The sequence below is a fragment of the Panonychus citri genome, unplaced genomic scaffold (assembly GCF_014898815.1).
Source record: "Panonychus citri isolate SS breed McGregor unplaced genomic scaffold, ASM1489881v1 Contig00139, whole genome shotgun sequence".
NCBI classification, from domain to species: domain Eukaryota; kingdom Metazoa; phylum Arthropoda; class Arachnida; order Trombidiformes; family Tetranychidae; genus Panonychus; species Panonychus citri.
Genome location: NW_026515544.1, coordinates 1,250,108 through 1,268,864, shown reverse-complemented (window position 1 = coordinate 1,268,864; position 18,757 = coordinate 1,250,108). Strand labels below are relative to the sequence as shown.

The window sequence follows — 18,757 nt, the reverse complement described above, 5'->3', positions numbered from 1 at the left end:
ATCGATACTTTTGAAACTCGATCACTTTAACTCTCAATTCATTGGGTGGAATTGAGATATTTTTTTCTGATTGTTTTGTTTCCGCGTGTATTTTTTATTTCTCTGTAATTTTGGTTTTAAAAAACGCGAAAAGTGTTATTGTTTCTAGTAAATTATTTTCTAATTTTGTGTCCACCATCTTGATTATTCATTGAGGATCAAAGTGATACCAGTATAAATCTTTTTTGTATAGGGTTTTGATAATCAAATCAAAATGTATCCTGCAAGGCACAGTGGACCACCTCAAGCTGGGCAAGGACGTTTCTCCATTACTGATACACTTGAACGGATTAAAGAGGAATTTAGTTATCTTCAAAGTCAATATCATAATTTAAGGATGGAATTGGATAAATTAGCTACCGATAAGAATGAGATGCAACGTCATTATGTAATGTATTATGAAATGTCATATGGTCTTAATGTTGAGATGCACAAGCAAACCGAGATAGCCAAACGTTTGAATACCCTTATAGCTCAGATAATGCCTTACCTGCCAGCTGACCATCAACCACAAGTTGCACAAGCGGTAGAAAGAGCTAAACAAGTTACCATGTCAGAATTAAATGCAATTATTGGTCAACAACATACAGGTATGACACATTTAATGCAACAAATTCATGCCCAACAGTTGCCTACAGCAGCAGCCGCTGTTGCTGCTGCGGCTGCTGCAGGGCATCCACATGGACCGGGAATGCCGATGATGCCTCATCCATCTTTACCTGCACCACCACCGCCTGGTTTACCAGGAAATTCAGCAGCAGGTCTGTTGGCTTTATCAGCAAATGCTTCTGCCGCTGCATCATCAAACAATGCTGTGACCTTGTCATCTATCTCCACGGCTTCATCACCAGTATCGAAAGATTCAGCCTCAGCAAGGGAACTTAATGATGTTAAACGAAACCATTTAGAAGATAGGCAACGTAATAATTTTTCACCACATGTTGGTTTAGATCGTAATCGTCATCTAAGTCGATCACCCGATCAGGATAAACACAAGAGAAGAAAAGATACTGTGAGTTGTGACAGTGATGGTGAAAAAAGTGACCAAGAATTGGTTGTAGATGTTGCCAACGATGAACCTTTAGGACCTTCTAATGGTAATGCCAACTCACCCAGAGAGAATGGTCAAGATAAATCAATTAAGAAAGAACCATCATCTCACAGTCCTCATTCCAGTATCTCATCAAATTCAAATACTCCATCAGCTAAACATAAGGAAAACGAAAAGTCAACCACACCGCTTCCAAAAGCAGCAACACCTAATAGCTCGGGAGCCTCCACACCCGGAGTCAGTGGATTAAAGTCAATGCCCAAAGGTCCACCATTAGGTCCACCCTATCCATATCCTTTACACTCTGCACCTCCTGGAGCAGGAGGTCATCTTGCCACTGATTTAACTACCGGTGCAATTGCCGCTGCTTTTCCACCAGGTATGCTTCATAATAACATTTCTCCTGCTCTTAATTCATACTCACGAGGTCTTGTAGCGGGATATGATCCTCACCCGAACATGAGAGCCCCCGGATTCGCTGGTCTACCTGGAAAATCAGCTTGTTCATTACATATAGGTCCTGATGGAACATCACAACCTGTACATATTCCACTTGATGCGACAAATGCTATTGGTATTCCTCGACAAGCAAGGCCAGTTGACACTCTTAATCATGGTGAGGTTGTTTGTGCCGTTACCATAAGTCAGAACAATAAATATGTGTACACAGGAGGAAAAGGTTGTGTAAAAGTTTGGGACATTAGTTCTCGTGGGACAAAACAACCAATGCACACTCTTGAGTGTTTGGTGAGTATTTTATTAATCTTGATGATTCACAAACTCGTTCACCAGTTCGTGAATCATTTTTGTATTATTTTCTGTCTCCCTTGTCTGTGTGCACTCTTTACTTTTTAACTAATTGATTCTTAAATTTTTCTCTTCCCTCAACTTATAGCAACGTGAAAATTACATTAGATCTTGTAAATTATTACCCGATGGAAGAACACTGATTGTTGGAGGTGAAGCTTCTACCATCTCTATTTGGGATTTGACAGGAGTATGTTTTAGTATCATTATCACTTTTAATTAACAGAATTTTATATTTCTTTTTATCGATCAATATTTTAATGAATATTTCTCTCATTCTCTCCCCTCATCTATCCAATAGGCACCAAGAATTAAGAACGAGTTACCTTCAACAGCACCAGCCTGTTATGCCTTGGCTATTAGTCCAGATTCAAAATTATGTTTCAGTTGTTGTAGTGATGGTAACATTGCTGTATGGGATCTTCATAATAATTCATTAGTCCGCCAATTTCAAGGTCACACTGACGGAGCTTCTTGCATTGATATTAGTAATGATGGTAATAAATTGTGGACTGGAGGCTTGGATAATACAGTTCGATCTTGGGATCTTCTAGAAGTAAGTTAATAACCAGCGTTAAATAATTTATTCGCAACAAGTTTTGACATTTTATATGATCTAAATTGAAAGAGATTTAGTTTATTGTCATGTTATTTATAATACAGTTTATCTTTCTTAATGAGTATACAATTAACTTAATTATTACCAATTTAACTGTGTGATGAAGTGTTGGTTGTCTTTTCAGTTGTTGATTAATTGAAGCTGGCATAATGACAATAGGTGATGATGAACGTATAAAAAGTGCACTCTGTAAATTTAATACCTTTTTTATACTCAAGTATTTCGATATGGTTCAAAACATTGATCAATCTAATGATGAAATTTCCCTTTTTTCTATCTACAGGGTCGTCAATTACATCAGCATGATTTTAGTTCACAAATATTTTCTCTTGGATACTGTCCAACAGGCGAATGGCTCGCAGTAGGGTAAATATCTGGACAATTTACTTTTTATAATAATCAACCAATTTAGTATGAATTTGGTCACTAATATTTGTTTTATTTTTCTAATAATTTCTCTCCCTTCATATGAAATGAATTCATTCAATCCTTTCAAATTGACAACAGTATGGAAAGTAGTAGCGTTGAAGTCCTTCACACCTCCAAACCTGACAAATATCAATTACACCTCCATGAAAGTTGTGTATTGTCACTTAAATTTGCTAATTGTGGTAAATGGTTTGTTAGCACTGGCAAAGATAACTTACTCAATGCTTGGCGAACACCTTATGGAGCCAGTATCTTCACGGTTAGTGGATTTTATCAATAGTGATGGATGATGGACAAACAAAGAATCATCTCCGTTACTTTTTTACTTTCCTCTCTCTCTCAATTAACTAATTATCTTTTCTTTTTTTCCTATTTATCTCAATAGGTTAAAGAAACGTCATCTGTGTTAAGTTGTGACATATCCTCTGATGACAAGTACATAGTTACCGGTTCTGGAGACAAAAAGGCCACAGTTTACGAGGTTTACTCATGATCTTAATTTTAATTTAACATTATCATCATTTGCATCGTCATTCAACATCGTTACCATTAACTTCCCATTCTTACATCTTTTGATCTCATAAATTATAAACAAAACACAAAACACAAACAAACAAACAAACAAACAAATCAACAATCACTAAAAAAAAATAATTTTCAACTGACCCGCTCTGTAACAAATCCAACCTCTTTCTCTCTCACACACCACCACCACCACCACCACCACTACAAATACAAACACTCTCTCCAATCATGTTGAATCAATCGATAACAAAAGTTACACCACAAAAGTGTTATAGTAAAAGTTAATCAAGGATAAAAGTGAAACCATTTCGTTCCTGAAAGTTATCGAGATTGAAAAACATCACTAAAAATTAACCAATACTTTTCACCAACATACCATTAATTGTTTATTATAACATTTAATGGCTGTGTGATAAACTCGACAAAAAAAACTCTTACACAGGATTGGCATTTATCTTCATCGTTCATATAAAATTATTTCAAAAAATTAATCAATACTATATCTGTATTTTGTTCACACTACCATAACCCACTCGCAAACTATTTACTCTCTCTCTCTCTCTCTCTCTTTCTCTTTCCTCCTCCTCTTTCACATTCGGACTCTTCAACGATTCATCCTGTTCATCCACCGTCATCATCATCCATCATTTTTCTCGATCGCTTTTTCTCATCATTTCTTCATTTGATCATTTTATTTCTCGCCATTTTTCTCACCTTTCCTGCGACATTTGGCCTCTCTCTTTTTCTCTGTCTTACCAGTTGAAAGAAAAATTGTACAGGCGCCGTACAAGAGATGGTCGGAAAGTCCATAGAACCACTTTGTATATACCATCACCGATGTACCCTGAATAGAAAGAAACATGGTAGAGATTGTTACATTTCTCTTGTCACAAAGTCAAACCAATAGAAAAGAGAAGATGAAAAACGAGAAGCTAAACTGAAACAACTAATAGATATGAGAAAAATAGATTTAGGATTAATCTTCCTAATCCACAAAATCCCCTTAAACTGCAATATTCACCTTCATTTTTTCATTTTCCTTTCCCATAAAACCTTCCAGTCTCAGTTCAAACCTCATCTTCGACCCTTTACATCATGTATTTTACTCTTCTCTCCCGAATTTCTCTCTCCTTCTTTGTCCTCATCATCTCTAATTTGCTTTAAGTACGTGATCATCAAAAAAGAATCAACAAAGTTTCCTAAAAAAATGACCCAATGAAAGAAACCAACATGTCAAAGGTCAACAACCAAAATTGTAAATTTTTAACCCCAAAGCCGAGGCTTTATTGGTCTATGGATTCGGGCACCTTTCGTTTGACGTAAACCCTCAAGAAGCGAATTAATTGTAATAAAGTCGTTCTCATCTTCTCCCACTTCGCCAAGGAACAACCACCATGTATCTTGTCACCCACAACAATTAACGGACTAAACAATTACTTGACAAGATTAACTTCTTGAAAAACATCAACCAAAAAAGATGGTTAAATAGTCCAAACTACTATTTCATGATAATTTTGTGATTTCTTAGAATCAACAATTTTTTTCTTTCCTCCATCTTCATCTTCATCTCCTCTCCATCCTTTTCTCCCTCTCTTTGCTCTTTCTTCCTCATCATCCTTCATCATTTTCCTCTGTAACAAAAAAGAAAACATTTTTCTCTAGTTTGATTTTCTCAGCATTTGGAAAACCAAAACAAACCAATTACAAAAAGCTACAAATTGACAAATGAGAAAAAAATCCAATAACAATTAACAGAATATGTTACAAAATTATCGCTGTAATAATTATTCATCTCTTTCCGTTAATTGTAAACAATCAACTTTTTTTTGTTTCAATTAACATAATCAAATGTCAAAGATCAACTCACCTTGACATTGAGCTGATGTTTGATTCGGTTGATCAACCGACCGGCAAATTTTACGGAAAAATTCATTCACCTTAATTAAGATTTGTAACTAATCTTGTTACTCATTAATTGATTTAATTTGTTTTCTCAATCACAATCAATTAGACAAAACATTAATTTCAAAGGAAAAAAAAAGAAATTTGGCTAAAAATTGTTGAGATAATTTATGATTTCTTCCTATGTGATTCCATTTAATTGTTACAATTAAGGTCTGGGTTAAGGTTTTTCTCTTTAATTTTGAACATGATTAACAAAAATAGCTGATTCTATGATTAACTGTGTTACCCTAACAACAATTGAATTAGTTCAAGAGCAATTAGTAAATGGTGATGACTATTAGACTGAAATAATTACTCGATTATAATTAGTTGATGATTATTTACAATTATAATCAGAATAGGAAGTGAATTATGAAATTAGAAATGTCCTCGTAACAATTTAACAAGTTATCGATTATTTAATTGTTATGATCAGAAGACTTTTTAATTATCTTAAAATAATTGTAGACAATTTAATTGATTGATTTCTTGTTGTTGGACTTTTTTGTTTGAACCAAAGAAACTGAATTGATGGAAAACGCAAATAGTGTTGAGGTCGAAGGACAATTAAGGACACGGCCCTGAGGCTAATTACCAATTAAACTTTATCATCATTAGAAGAAGATGATAAATAGAGAGAGAATTTATCTTCTTTGTCTTTCTTTTGCTCTCGTTTTCTTTTCACTTTTTTCTGATGTTCCACTTGTTCCGTTCTCTATGGGGAAGGAGGAGATGAAGAAGAAGAAGGAGAAGATGATGATGATGACGGTGGAAGAAGAGAGAGAGAGAGAGAGAGAGAAGGTTATCTTCCTGTTATTGGTTATAAAAGATCACAAAACATTTTCTTCAATTCTCAAATGTCCTCAGGTCAGAAAGAGAGAACAAAAAAGTTTCCTTTTCTCCTTCGACTGATCATTTTTAGCATCGAATCTTTTTTTTTGTTTAAATATTTTCTACTCTAAATTTGTGGCGGTCAAACTTTCATGATGGTCAAGTGTTTATCTTCAATTGTCCAGTTGATTTTATTTGCTTGTTTCATTTGGACTATTGGTGCTACACCGATGACAACATTTTCTCCCGATGATGAGACTACGATTGTTGAACAAAGTTCAGATGAATTTAGTTCCAATATTGAAGTTTGTGGATCGCAATTGATTCAACGGACTCGTCGTGGTGGTCGAGTTGTTGGTGGACAGAATTCATATCCGGGAGAATTTCCTTGGACAGTGAGTTAATCAGTTTAAATTGTTGTTGGTGAGAAAATCAGTAAAGTTCACCATCATCATCATCAGCTGATTGTTGATTAAATTGTTTATCTTTTTGTTTCCAAATTGTTTCAAACAAGGTTTCAATACGATTACCACATAAACATCATTGCGGTGGAACGATAATTAACTCAGAGTGGATTTTAACTGCTGCTCATTGTGTCTTTAATTATGGTAAAGATGATTATCGAGTTCGATTGGGCTCAATTCTAAAGGATGACTTCGAGGATGAAACTCTTATTCTAAGGGTCAGTGATGTGGTCATTCATGATCACTACGCTGCTCCAAGACGATACTCTCATGATATCGCTCTGTTAAGGTAAATCTGTAATAATATTTAGTCAATTAAGAATGTGATTAATTAGTTATGATTGTTTTTAGGTTAGAGACTCCACTTAATTTCACTGATTACATTTCACCGGTGTGTTTGCCCCCAGAGGAACCAACTGAACAGGACACCGATAAGTACAAAGGCATCAAGGCGACAGTTGTTGGTTGGGGTTGGACTTCATTCAAACAGAAACCAGTGATTATTGGTAATTAGAAAACACTAATTACTTTACGATTCGATCGCTCGAAATGTTCATTTTCTCACCTCTCTCTCTCTCTCTCTCTCTCTCTCATCAGGATCTTATCCTCAAGTGCTACAAAAAGTTGACCTCGGAGTGATTCCTAACGTTGAGTGTATGGGTTGGTTCAAATCTCGGGGCATCTCTTTGGCTCTTGATGAGAAACAATTCTGTGCCGGTTACAAAGATGGCGGAAAAGACTCTTGCAGTGTAAGTATTGTTTTAATTAATTGTCGATTGCTTCCAATCAATTTTTTGGTCTAATGTTTTCTTTTCTCATTGTATGTCATTCATATCTAATGTTATTCCTTCAGGGTGATTCTGGTGGTCCTTTGGTGGTTAAAAACTTGACCACTGGAAAGTTTCACATAATTGGAATTGTAAGTGCGGGTGTTGCTTGTGCTGAGCCTCGATTACCGGGTGTCTATACAAGGGTCACATCTTATCTTGATTGGATTAAGCAAATTACCTCAGTTAATGAGTAATTTTATTATCAATTAACTTGATTAATTCCATGTAAATAACTACACTTGTAAATAGTCAAAGAGAATCGTTAAATTTTCAAACAAGAAATTAAATTATTGTAAAAACAGATAATCTTTTCGATTAATTAAAGTTTTATTTTGGAAATTGAATGACCTTTTCATGTTTTTATTTCTTTACCAAAATTGTATCAAATTTAATTGTTGATCAATTTGTAAATTACTCATCTATGAGGATGATTTTGTTTTTGTTGAGGTCGTTTCAATCCATGAGCCGATTTCCATCAATCTGGTGTCAAAAGATAGGTAATCCTTTATGGTAATCAATTTATAATAAAACACAACTTTAATTCACCTTTAATTAATAAAAATTCAAGAGCGCAGGCAAACACAACTTAATTAACTTAATTTAGTTCCATTCCTAGATGTGAGATGTCGCTACTTGATCTCTTTTTCTTTGTTTTGGTTTTTCAATTTAAAGTGAATTTGTTTTTTCAAGAATTTGTTTCTTTCTGTTGATTGTTTGTGTTTTAATTAATTATTTCGTTTGATTTGTTTAGTTTTTACTTTGTTTTGAGTATTGTTTTATTGAGGAATTGGTTGTTTTCAATATGGCTCGAAATGCTGAGAAAGCGATGACAACTTTGGCTCGTTGGAGACAAACACAGTTGGAAGGAGACAAAGGAAAACGTCGTAGACCTTATTTAGCTTCGGAATGTAATGATTTAAAGGAAGCCGAACGTTGGAGATTGGAAATTATCAGAGAAATAAGTAGAAAGGTTACTCAGATTCAGAATGCTGGTCTTGGTGAATATAGGGTACGAGATTTAAATGATCAGATAAACAAATTGTTACGTGAAAAAAGACATTGGGAATATCGATGTGCAGAACTTGGAGGAGTTAATTATCGCCGAGCGCCTGGTCCTAAATTTGATTTCTCAGGTCGAGAAGTTCCAGGAACAAGAGGATATCGTTATTTTGGAGCTGCGAAAGATTTACCCGGTGTCAGAGAATTGTTCTCAACTGAACCACCTCCACTAATACGTAAAACTAGAGCCGAGTTAATGAAAGACATTGACGCAGATTATTATGGTTATCGGGATGAAGATGATGGTGTAATTGTACCATTAGAGAATGAAGCTCAAAGAGAAGCGATTACAAAGGTACAGAATTTGCTACACTTGAACTAATCCTTTAAGCTAAGCCAATCTTAATGAAATTAATCCAGTGTCTCTGTAATTTACTTGAGTTGAACTTGATTAACCTTTTTCCAACTTGAAACTTATTTTCTAATCAAAAGTTTACTAAACATTTCTCTTGATTCTCTTCCTTAGGCTGTCGCCGGATATGCTGATTCAGATCAACAGATCGAAGTTGATCTAAGTGCTGATATCGAAGATGTTAAACTTGATGATGATAACGACGGAATCGATTTCTGTGGACCTAAAATTTTCGTCTCCCATGTTCCCCATATCGCAAGTTTAGAAGAAATTCAAGAAGCCATTTTAGAGAAAAAGAAACAAGAACTATTGGAAAAGTTTCTCAGTGGAAAAGTCAACGCCGATAATGACGACGACGATGATGAAGAAGACGACGAATAAACTTTTCTTTTTAAATTAATGAAGAAAAACAAATGCACCAAAATATTTTCATTTTTCTCTCATTGAAACTCATTGATTTTGAAGCGAAACAAAAAGAAAACAACCTTGATCTCAATCGATTGATTAATGGATTCCAATGTAATCGTTAATTTGCTCATTCATTTAAAGTTATTTTAAATTTTTACCAAAACAAACGTTTAATTGTTTTCTCTAATTCATTACAATCAATTCAATTCAATTCAATTGTCGAAAATGGTAATCGATGGTCGATAGATCGAAAATCGAAACGAGAATTGCAAAGAAAACGAAACAAAAACAAACGATTGAATTTCTTTGGTTTCAAGTGGAGTTTTTAATTCATTAGATTTAATTGTGTCTAAATTATTCGTTAATTATGTTCACTTTGGAAAAAATTCCTCAAAAGGGACCTGAACCATTCGGTAAGTTTAATCGAAATGAACTATTCATCTTATCTGATGAATGTTTTTCTGTTTCTTTAATTGTGATTCTTTTCATTTCTATAGGTGATCCTAAGGATTTATCATTGAGAAAGATTGAAAAAAATGTACTAATTCCTGAAATTATGAGAGAAATTGCCTCAAAGAATCAATGTAAAGATGTTACTAAAGGTTAGTTAATTACCTTTCAAGTGATTATCTTTTCCAACTTGAATCTATATCAATAACCTATTTTGTTTGATATTGATTGTGATTTGTTTTCTTTTTTTGTTTGAATAGCTTTTTTTGATTGTGCCAAGGAAAAGGGAATCTTGATTGCCCCGAAATGTAATAAACATCGTGACAATCTAGTAAATTGTATGGAATACTGGTTAGTATTAAAATTGATTAATTATTGATTCACCATTTAGAAAATCTATTGTTAATTTTAAATTTGTTTCTCTCTCCATTCTCAACTCTTTAAAATGACTGTCAAATTTTCCATTTTTTTCTGCTCTATTGGTTCATTTATCTTTTTTTTTCTTTTCTCAGGTTGAATGACAAAGATTTCAGAAAAGAAACAACTATTCAATACTTAAAGGATAGAGCCGAATACAGGAAGACAGGAGTAACAGCCAGGCCATCAAAAAGGCTTAACACTGGAACCCACAATTAATTGTTCTCATCTCTCTCTCTCTCTCTCGCTTGCAACATGTAACATTAGTGATATTTTCCAGTTTATGGGCAGTGAATTAATATCTAAACAATCAGACTTATTCAACAACCTGAACAACTGATGATGCGTTATAACAATATTTTTTGAGTACCATAATCATCATTTAGTTAAATTGTTGGTATAATTTAAAACCGATCAAAAGTGCCCATCAAGAATCATTGGACCATTTGAGGTGAACAATCAAATTGAATGTGAAAAGATTCAAAGTATTCACAATAATTGTTTCATGGAAATAAAATTGTTCACCAACAAACTTTCATCTCAATGTAATAATAATAAATGTTCATACAAATACCAGATTATAATTGTAAAAAGTATTATTAGTTCAATAAATTAGGATTCAAGTTCTATTCAACATTATAATCAACTTTTTCTTTCACAGTTATTGGTATCAAGGATATTTGATCATTATAGACAAAAAGTGTTCCTTCAAATAATCAAATTAAAATAATTCTTTCAATGAATCCAAATTAATTTTAAGTCGAACCATTTAATTTGTCATTTATGCTGATGGTTTTCACGTCATCTCGATCAATTAACAATCAAAACGATTCATAAAGTTTTGAGATTGTCTCATTATTATGAATGGTTGATTTTACTATGATAATGACGATTAGGAGGTGATGATGATTTTCACAGCAATTTAAGCTAAATATAATTAGAAGGTCACATATTCTGGACATGAGATGTGATGATGAATTGATGATGAAGAGTCGGCAAGATGATTTCAAATAAGTGATAACCAATTAACGGTAGAAAAGGAAAATTACAATTTGTTAATTTGATTTTATAACGAAGTTGAGACAAGAACGAAAACCTGAAGAAATGGAAAGAAACATTTTTCTTTTCAAGATGAAGATAAACTGACCGGTAGAAAAAGATTCCACCATTGATTCTGTAGACAGTTGATTAATCTCAAATTGTTCCTTATAATTGTTGCCCTTTTCGTATATGTCACACCGGGATTCCGTTAATTGCGTCCTTTTCCTTTTCTCTGTTTCTCTTTCAATACCAATCGGTTGATGAACGTGAATCAATTGCTTTGATTAATTTGTAAGTGAACACGGAGAAAAATGTAGTCGAAGTTTTAACTTGGGAGAGATGTAAAAATTTGATTAGAAAAAAGTGGCGATGGATCCAATTAATGGTCATCAACTGGTCAAGCAAGAGTTTCCTCTTTAAAACAATTAAACGTGAGTCACATTTGTCGATGAACATTTTGATTATCCTTTTAATTGTAACTCCTTTTCCTTTTGATGATCAAAAACTGGAAACACTGAAAATCCTTATCACTTTGTTTATGTAGCCAACTTTGCTTCTGCTTTGATTTGACATTTGTTAATCCGATTGATTTACTTTATAAATTATTAAAATTTATTAAGATCAAAACTGTTTCAGCTTTTTTCTTCATAGCCTGATGGAATGAGAGTAAAAGAATTAAAGAAAAAAAAAAGGAAAAGATGATTTAGAAGGGATAAAAAAGGAAGATGAGGAAAATGAGGAGAATGAAAGAAATCGCGACATTTTTCCGGTATTAGAAAGGAAAGAGAAAAGGAGATAGAAAAAAAAAGAGAGAAAAGTTCATGTTGATTATCAATGATGAGATTGAATTTATGATGAAAATGTTGATGTTGTTGACGATGATGTTGATGACGGTAACATAAAAGCGGTGGTTATAAAGTTATTGGTGGGGGAATTTAAATTTTATGTAGTTTGGTGTTTTCTTTTCCGTGATTGATTGTAAATGATAGAGATTGAGAAACATGCCAATGGGTTTTTCTCAGAGTGTTTTTTACGAATAGATGTGTATGTATATGTATATATATGTATAACCATTTTACAAAAAGCGATCATCACCAAATGCCAAAAAAACGAAGACACTATTTTCATTTGATTATTAGCTGTTAACTTTTTGTTTTGGTTTTATAGAATATCTTTGCTATCTTTTTCTGTCTGCTTGTTTTGTATCAGAGTTTAGATTAACTTGTTGATGTTTTTGTTTTCCTGCCTATTCAATAATATGTATATAGTTATAATATCATCAGGATCATTAATGTTACATTGCGAATGGATTATGGCTTGAGGATGGAGAGCTCAAGGGCACCATTGGTTGGCTTGATAATGGATGATTATTGGGCATCGTAACTGGCATAACTGGTGTTATTGTTGATGGACCCAGAGGACCGGTTAATGAGCTAATACTATCGTTTCCCATTGGGAAGATATTCTGTGATCGAAGTTGATTGATGGTGGGTGGAGGTGGTTTAGCGGCTTGAAACGGATTACAAACTGGAACAGTTGCAAAAGGATTACCTCCAGCTGGTAAAACTATAAGAGGAAGAAAAAAGATGAATGGTTTATAGTAAAATGTAATAAATGTAATGTTATGAATGTGAGAAGAAAAAAAATTATTATATATATGAATGACTAATAAAATGAATTCTAGAAAATAAGTAAACATATTTCTGATCATGGACAAACTCATGAGGGAAAATAATGTTACAATAGATAATAAATATTAATATGATGTAAATATTAAATTGTTTATTCATTACCTCCTGTGGTTTTACTGCTTACAAGTGCATCCAAATTAACTAAATTAGAGTTAGGACCCAAGAAATTTTCTGGTGTTTTTCTCGTTGTTTGGGTGTTTGATGAAATCGCCGAATCAAAACTGATACTTGATGAAATGGTTTCCTTGACTGTGATGATAAAAAAAGAAAAGAAAAGAAAATACAATTAAAATAACAAAAGTTGAAGGCCGTAAAAATAAAAAAGAGTAATGAAGAAAAATTATATCGTAAGTGACGTATTGTTTTTATTACTCTTTTTTTTTATAACTTACCTGGACTTTTAGAGATCATCTCTTCTCCCGTTTGAGATGACCAGGGATCCGTTGATTGGGGTGTTAAAGCGGGTGGACTAGATTGCCAGGGATCATTGGTAGCAGAGGTTCGACCAGAGTTACCATTCCAAGGATCAGAGTTGGTTACATGATTACCTGGGCCAACGGACCAAGGGTCATTCGATGCCAATGACTGGGTGTTGTTTAAACTACTCGAGGCTCCCAGAGATTGTAAGGGTAGAGGCGGTGGTGGTGGTGGTGGTACAGGGAATGCAGCGGCTCCCATAGAGTCTCCCGAAACAGACCATGGATCAACAGTGGTGGACGAATTATGTAAAGGAGGATTAGAACCAACACTGATGTTCAGTAAATCGTCCATAGCGGTTTTCTTAGTTAGCTTTTCTTTTTGACTCTCATTTAGAGCTAATTGGAAACGAATCTCATCGTTCTTTCTTAATCTATCTTCTTGTTCGGCTTCCTCTTTACTCATGGCCAAAGCTAATTGTAATTGAAGCTCCTCTTCACCCTTGGTTTGTGGTCTTGCACTTTCCAAATCAGATGGAAGAGGTTTACCAGCCTCTAATGCTGAGGCGGAGGCTATGGATTCACGAAAACTACCTAAACTGGCTAAAGGTTTGGGAATAGTTTCAATACCGGATGGAGCGTTCATCAGTGAAACCGATTGAGCAAATCTTTCTTTTGCTGTAAGAGCACGAGTTCTTTCCGTTTTAAGTCTTTCATCGTCTTTCAACAAAGCAACCAGTGCTTTGCTTTTCTCTCTAACATTCATTCCTTGATCCTTGTTATCTTCGAGGTACTGGAAATCTTTAAGAGTTTGGATAGCAAATATATTCTCTCGACATTGTTGAGCCACCTTTTCTGATCCAGTTTTAATTAGATACTCCAAAAGTACAAGAGCTTTATAAACATGTCTCCAATTTTTGCCATGATCATTTAATCTTTTCCAAATCATTTGCATAATCTCAGAAAAAGCGACCACATTGTAGGTTAAATCAGCTATTTCACTCATCAAAGTTGACGATGGGCCCCAAGGATCATTCGAAGTTGCCTCTCGTACTTTAACCTGGGGCTCGGTGTAGTTTTTAACAACATTTTTAACATTCCGTTGAAGACCTCGAACGTTAATCATTATAGAACAATTGGTTGTGATGTGATTTTCTGATTCGATTATCAACGAAAGACAAAAGAATTAACAAAATAAACAAAAAAAGATAAATAAACAAACAAAAGGCTTGGTCACTTTAATATAAATAAACTGTCACTTTAGTTATTCCTTAATGAGAATCTGACTGATGAGAAAAAAAAACAAAAAAGATTACGTCAAAGAGTAAAGAGTCTAGAAAGCAAAAGAATCACCGATCAGCGCAGAATCCAAAGCATGCGTAGAGTGTGTTGTGAGTTGAAAGTTTGTCTTGACATTAAAATCATTTTGAAATCGGTGAGGCATCACAAAGATCACAATTGTCCGCCAGTTGAACTTTTTCACTTTGAACATATTCTTTTCTCAGATTTATTCTTGGAAGCGGTTTAAGGCGACATTTGAGATTATCTTTTGTTGCACCAAAACCAATCCAAATGCAGAAATCCTCGATTTCTTCAGCATCCAAAGGTATATTTTTGAATGCTGTGAAGTTCCAATTTAAAAGCTGATTCTTTATGATTATGATAATTTTTTTATGAAAATACAGTTAGATGATCACGTCGATTTATACCATGAGATGATTTCGGAAAATGAGATTTCAATGATGTAGTGATATTGTAAAGGAATAATTCATAATTAGATCAAGACCATCAATAACTCATCATCACTCAAGATGATGTCTTAAAACCATTCTTCTGGGTCGAAGTCCAGTTCTAAATTGAGTTGTAATAAATCTTCATATGATTCCATAGATATATTTTTGGTTATCTAGTTTATCGGTTGCTTATTGTTTTAATCAAATACTAAATTATACACAAATATGGAGACATAAATTTAGAACACAAAGGTAGTTTAACAATTGAAAATACACAAATACAGTAGTAATACAATACGACAATTTCAATGTAGTAAATTGGTGAGGTTTAGATTCATGGTAACTGTGGAGAGATAAACTCAAAACTAAAAACTTGGAACTAAGAACCCTCTTCATTCTTTCTGCTTCTTCTTTTTATATCATTTGCTCCCTGAAAGTTCATGTACTTGAGAGTGGAAGTTGATGATAACATTTTAATTTATCAAAGGTGGAATCGAGGACGGAAGTTATTGTTGACATTATAATTGATTCAGTGTCATGTGGATTTTGTAATTGGTTAGAAATCCCCTAAATGCAATTAATTGACTCCCCGTGATATTTAATCAATTGAAACCTTATTGTTATTGTAATTACTCCCTAAGTGGGTAAATTACCCTTACAATATCATTAGATGATCCAAATTGATCATTGTTACCAAGTTATAAATGTTATAAACAAAATACCTGACATTATCGGTTGTATATAAACCAATAATGTTCGCGTAATTAACTGTATTAATTTAACTAAATTAGTTAAAAACGGTTTTGGAATAGAACCTGAAAAGGTCTAAATTGAATTTCTCTCTTTCCGTGTGTAATTGTTAACTCAATTCGAGTGACCAGAATTTAACCTGACGAATGATTTTCATTTTCTGTCAATTGTCTGGGTGTGAATATTTCTATTTTTTGGGTGAACGAAATTCTCACTATGATTCACATAAGCATGGAAATGGTGATATTGATGGTTAAGGTTTTGGTCCCACTATCTTAATAAATTGTTGTGGCAGGTAAAACGTAGTGCTTGATTGCCTCAGCATTGCCATTGCAAAGATTTGTTGGGAATAAGTACTGGGGTCTCATGCTTTAGGGGCCCCAGTACGTTATAAGGTCTTTTAATAAGAATATGTGAAAAATTTTTCTGATGCCAAAAGTAATACATAACAAAAGGGTGTTTAGTTTTTTAGTAACTATTAATTTTGGTGTAATAACAACTTTATCTTATATTGATAAATTAAATAAAATTTTTCATGTTTTTGGAACAAGTCCATCTGAGTATTGAAATTGCATTGAAAGAGAGAATACGAATCACTATAGCAATATGTGCTCTTAAGTTTAATCGCCTACACCATAATCTTCAGAATATACAAAGTAGTTTATCAGATTATTTCGGAATATCGATACACCTCAAATTTGGAAACAAATCGTCTTTACGAAACTTTGTGAAATATTTTTCTAAATTCGATTCAGAGGATTTACACAAGAATATCCCTTTCAGCATATTTTTCTTACTCAAAAACAGTATTTGACTGGGCGGTATCTGTTGATAATAAATTTTCTTTCCGTGATTCATTCGTTATTAATAATTGGTCTAAATATCGTTTTTTACAAGGTTTTTGTGAAGAGAACCCCAATAACGATAACTTTCTTAAACAAAGACCATCTTCAAAGAATTGTATAATATTAGGAAACGAATGTATTTGGGTGAGTTTTCTTGAAATGTTTTATTTCTATTTTGTTGATTTCTTTGATTATTTTGTGATGGCATCGGGGTATGATACCTTAGAGAGAGAGAGAAAGAAAGAGTAGCGGAGAGTGAAAACTTTGATAAGCTTTCACAAAGAGAAGGCTAGGAAATCAAAGCAAGAGAGAGAGAGGTATTAAAAAGAGAAGATCTCAAAGTGAACATAATTTTAATTTCATTTTGTCTCTGCTTATATACAAAATTGAGAGTGCGTGTTTTCACCATCATCATCTTATCTTTGATCAAAAATCAGTTGGATCATGATAAGGTGATGATGATGATAACAACACAATGTTGAGCAATCAACAATAATCATCATAAACCAATTGTCAATGTTGATTGTGTGTTGGTACTGATTGTTGGTTACATTCAGGGGAGAGGAGTTGATCTCCTCACAATTTTATTTTTAATTGTGTTTTCTGTGTCTATTGTTTTAATGATGTATTGTTCTAATATCTCATTACAATAAGAAAATTTATCTTTTTGGTTGATAATTATGTTGATTGTAAAAATGTTCATTAAACGATTTATGTAATTTTGTAGATAGTCTCCTATTTGTTTTGTAGTTATTATCAAAACATCCAAAAGTTTCATATTGTTCAATGGATTGTAAATAATTGTCTATGTCGTTAGATGCTAGTTTGCTTTCGCTTTGGAAATTTTTATGTTTAGTTCCTTCACTTGTTACTTTAATGAATATCATTTATTTAAACCTTTTAATTTTAATTATTATTATTGCTATTTCTTAAACTAATTAACAAAAATCTAATTTTTTTGATTATTATATTTTTGTTGATTTGATTTATAATTGAAAAAGTTCGATAATCACTTCCTTTCTCAATTAATTTTGATTTTATTGTAACTAAGTAATTATTTATTGGATTTTGAATGTTAATAATATAAAGGAACGAAAATGAGACTTCAATTTCACCCAATATACAGTCGGAGAAAATGAGTTTGACGGTGGTTTTATATCATTCGCGCAGGCAAAAATGATAACAACAATTTATCAATCAAATCAATGTTAAATTTGAATCTCTTGATTATCTAATCATTGATAAATTGTTATTATCGCTTTTTCTGCGCAAAAAATTTAAAACCACCGACAAACTCATTTTCTCCGACTGTATTTTGAAAACAAAATGATAAGGCTTTTGTTATCATTGTGGCTTTTAAAATAAATAGTTTATCCTTAAAAAAATGGCTTGAACCAATTCAACTGTCCGTGCTTCCCTTCGAAGTTCAGAAACGCACTCCTCATCTGGTATGCCTTTAGCTTTAGTGCCTAGAAAAGATATCTAGCACTCTCATGATGATTCCAATTCCATGGTCGAGAATCATTCAATTAATAGGGACCGTAGTCGTTCACCGTTTATGAGTGTGGCCGATTGACCACGTTGATGGATCCTGTTCCCGGCAACATTACCTGGACCTACAATGGATCTTTTTGATGTTAATACGATTGTTGATGGTAAAATCGATTCCAGCGATGATGAGTCTTGAAAACTCATTTTCTCCATGTTGATGTTGATTCTTAATGATAAGACTAACCTTGGTTTGTTGTTGTTGTTGTCAATGATGATGATGATGATGGTGATGGATCTTTTGGTACTTCTTGTGGAACTGAAGAGGAACCAACTGAAGCTTCTAATAATTTAAGAAATTTATATGAAATAAAAATAAGAAAGAAAGAAAAATTATTATATTGACGATTAGAACCTATGGCAACATTTGGTTTCGTTTGATTTCAACCTTTAGCAGTTGAGGGACCTTTTGATGATCTTGGTGAATATTGTGGTAATTACCTTTATAGCTCGACGATCAAATTTTAATTGCACTTATTTCACTTCACTTTGTCGATTAGTCAAATAA

At 33.3% G+C, this 18,757-nt stretch overlaps 5 protein-coding genes across 6 annotated transcripts; 4 read left to right on the top strand and 1 right to left on the bottom strand.

The window, feature by feature from the left end:
- The first annotated feature begins 82 nt into the window (after window positions 1-82).
- LOC128394409 (protein groucho-like) lies at window positions 83-5,242 on the top strand. 2 transcript variants are annotated; one of them, XM_053354734.1, is made up of 8 exons: window positions 83-1,469; window positions 1,527-1,837; window positions 1,986-2,087; window positions 2,199-2,453; window positions 2,800-2,882; window positions 3,024-3,204; window positions 3,331-3,426; window positions 4,230-5,242. In XM_053354734.1, exons 1-8 carry the CDS (start codon window positions 254-256, stop codon window positions 4,320-4,322), a joined length of 2,337 nt encoding a protein of 778 aa, XP_053210709.1. In that variant the 5' UTR covers window positions 83-253; the 3' UTR covers window positions 4,323-5,242. The 2 variants fall into 2 exon arrangements, with proteins under 2 accessions (XP_053210709.1, XP_053210708.1); XM_053354733.1 differs by having other exon boundaries at window positions 84-1,837.
- An 844-nt stretch (window positions 5,243-6,086) lies between these two features.
- Window positions 6,087-7,877, top strand: LOC128394411 (plasma kallikrein-like). The gene is made up of 5 exons (XM_053354736.1): window positions 6,087-6,640; window positions 6,760-6,998; window positions 7,061-7,215; window positions 7,307-7,458; window positions 7,563-7,877. Exons 1-5 carry the CDS (start codon window positions 6,398-6,400, stop codon window positions 7,731-7,733), a joined length of 960 nt encoding a protein of 319 aa, XP_053210711.1. The 5' UTR covers window positions 6,087-6,397; the 3' UTR covers window positions 7,734-7,877.
- A 331-nt stretch (window positions 7,878-8,208) lies between these two features.
- LOC128394412 (pre-mRNA-splicing factor ISY1 homolog) lies at window positions 8,209-9,525 on the top strand. Its single transcript, XM_053354738.1, has 2 exons — window positions 8,209-8,893; window positions 9,065-9,525. Exons 1-2 carry the CDS (start codon window positions 8,342-8,344, stop codon window positions 9,329-9,331), a joined length of 819 nt encoding a protein of 272 aa, XP_053210713.1. The 5' UTR covers window positions 8,209-8,341; the 3' UTR covers window positions 9,332-9,525.
- Window positions 9,526-9,612: 87 nt separating this feature from the next.
- Window positions 9,613-10,854, top strand: LOC128394413 (COX assembly mitochondrial protein homolog). Its single transcript, XM_053354739.1, has 4 exons — window positions 9,613-9,771; window positions 9,856-9,960; window positions 10,069-10,159; window positions 10,321-10,854. Exons 1-4 carry the CDS (start codon window positions 9,726-9,728, stop codon window positions 10,442-10,444), a joined length of 366 nt encoding a protein of 121 aa, XP_053210714.1. The 5' UTR covers window positions 9,613-9,725; the 3' UTR covers window positions 10,445-10,854.
- On the bottom strand, window positions 10,804-14,832 carry LOC128394410 (epsin-2-like). The gene is made up of 3 exons (XM_053354735.1): window positions 13,350-14,832; window positions 13,060-13,206; window positions 10,804-12,832 (listed from the first exon to the last, which is right to left on the bottom strand). Exons 1-3 carry the CDS (start codon window positions 14,497-14,499, stop codon window positions 12,561-12,563), a joined length of 1,569 nt encoding a protein of 522 aa, XP_053210710.1. The 5' UTR covers window positions 14,500-14,832; the 3' UTR covers window positions 10,804-12,560.
- Between the last annotated feature and the right edge of the window lie 3,925 nt (window positions 14,833-18,757).

What these genes read in the sequence shown, in the direction of transcription:
- LOC128394409 (XM_053354733.1), top strand. Translation starts at nt 254, where the DNA reads ATGTATCCTGCAAGGCACAGTGGACCACCTCAAGCTGGGCAAGGACGT. An exon ending in GATCTTGGGATCTTCTAGAA is followed by an intron (nt 2,454 to 2,799) that starts GTAAGTTAATAA and finishes TTCTATCTACAG; the next exon opens with GGTCGTCAATTACATCAGCA. An exon ending in ATGGAGCCAGTATCTTCACG is followed by an intron (nt 3,205 to 3,330) that starts GTTAGTGGATTT and finishes TTATCTCAATAG; the next exon opens with GTTAAAGAAACGTCATCTGT.
- LOC128394411 (XM_053354736.1), top strand. Translation starts at nt 6,398, where the DNA reads ATGATGGTCAAGTGTTTATCTTCAATTGTCCAGTTGATTTTATTTGCT. An exon ending in CATGATATCGCTCTGTTAAG is followed by an intron (nt 6,999 to 7,060) that starts GTAAATCTGTAA and finishes GATTGTTTTTAG; the next exon opens with GTTAGAGACTCCACTTAATT. An exon ending in ACAGAAACCAGTGATTATTG is followed by an intron (nt 7,216 to 7,306) that starts GTAATTAGAAAA and finishes CTCTCTCATCAG; the next exon opens with GATCTTATCCTCAAGTGCTA.
- LOC128394412 (XM_053354738.1), top strand. Translation starts at nt 8,342, where the DNA reads ATGGCTCGAAATGCTGAGAAAGCGATGACAACTTTGGCTCGTTGGAGA. An exon ending in AAAGAGAAGCGATTACAAAG is followed by an intron (nt 8,894 to 9,064) that starts GTACAGAATTTG and finishes TCTCTTCCTTAG; the next exon opens with GCTGTCGCCGGATATGCTGA.
- LOC128394413 (XM_053354739.1), top strand. Translation starts at nt 9,726, where the DNA reads ATGTTCACTTTGGAAAAAATTCCTCAAAAGGGACCTGAACCATTCG. An exon ending in AAAGGGACCTGAACCATTCG is followed by an intron (nt 9,772 to 9,855) that starts GTAAGTTTAATC and finishes TCATTTCTATAG; the next exon opens with GTGATCCTAAGGATTTATCA. An exon ending in GTAAATTGTATGGAATACTG is followed by an intron (nt 10,160 to 10,320) that starts GTTAGTATTAAA and finishes TTCTTTTCTCAG; the next exon opens with GTTGAATGACAAAGATTTCA.
- LOC128394410 (XM_053354735.1), bottom strand. Translation starts at nt 14,499, where the DNA reads ATGATTAACGTTCGAGGTCTTCAACGGAATGTTAAAAATGTTGTTAAA. An exon ending in GATGATCTCTAAAAGTCCAG is followed by an intron (nt 13,207 to 13,349) that starts GTAAGTTATAAA and finishes TTATCATCACAG; the next exon opens with TCAAGGAAACCATTTCATCA. An exon ending in AAGCAGTAAAACCACAGGAG is followed by an intron (nt 12,833 to 13,059) that starts GTAATGAATAAA and finishes TTCCTCTTATAG; the next exon opens with TTTTACCAGCTGGAGGTAAT.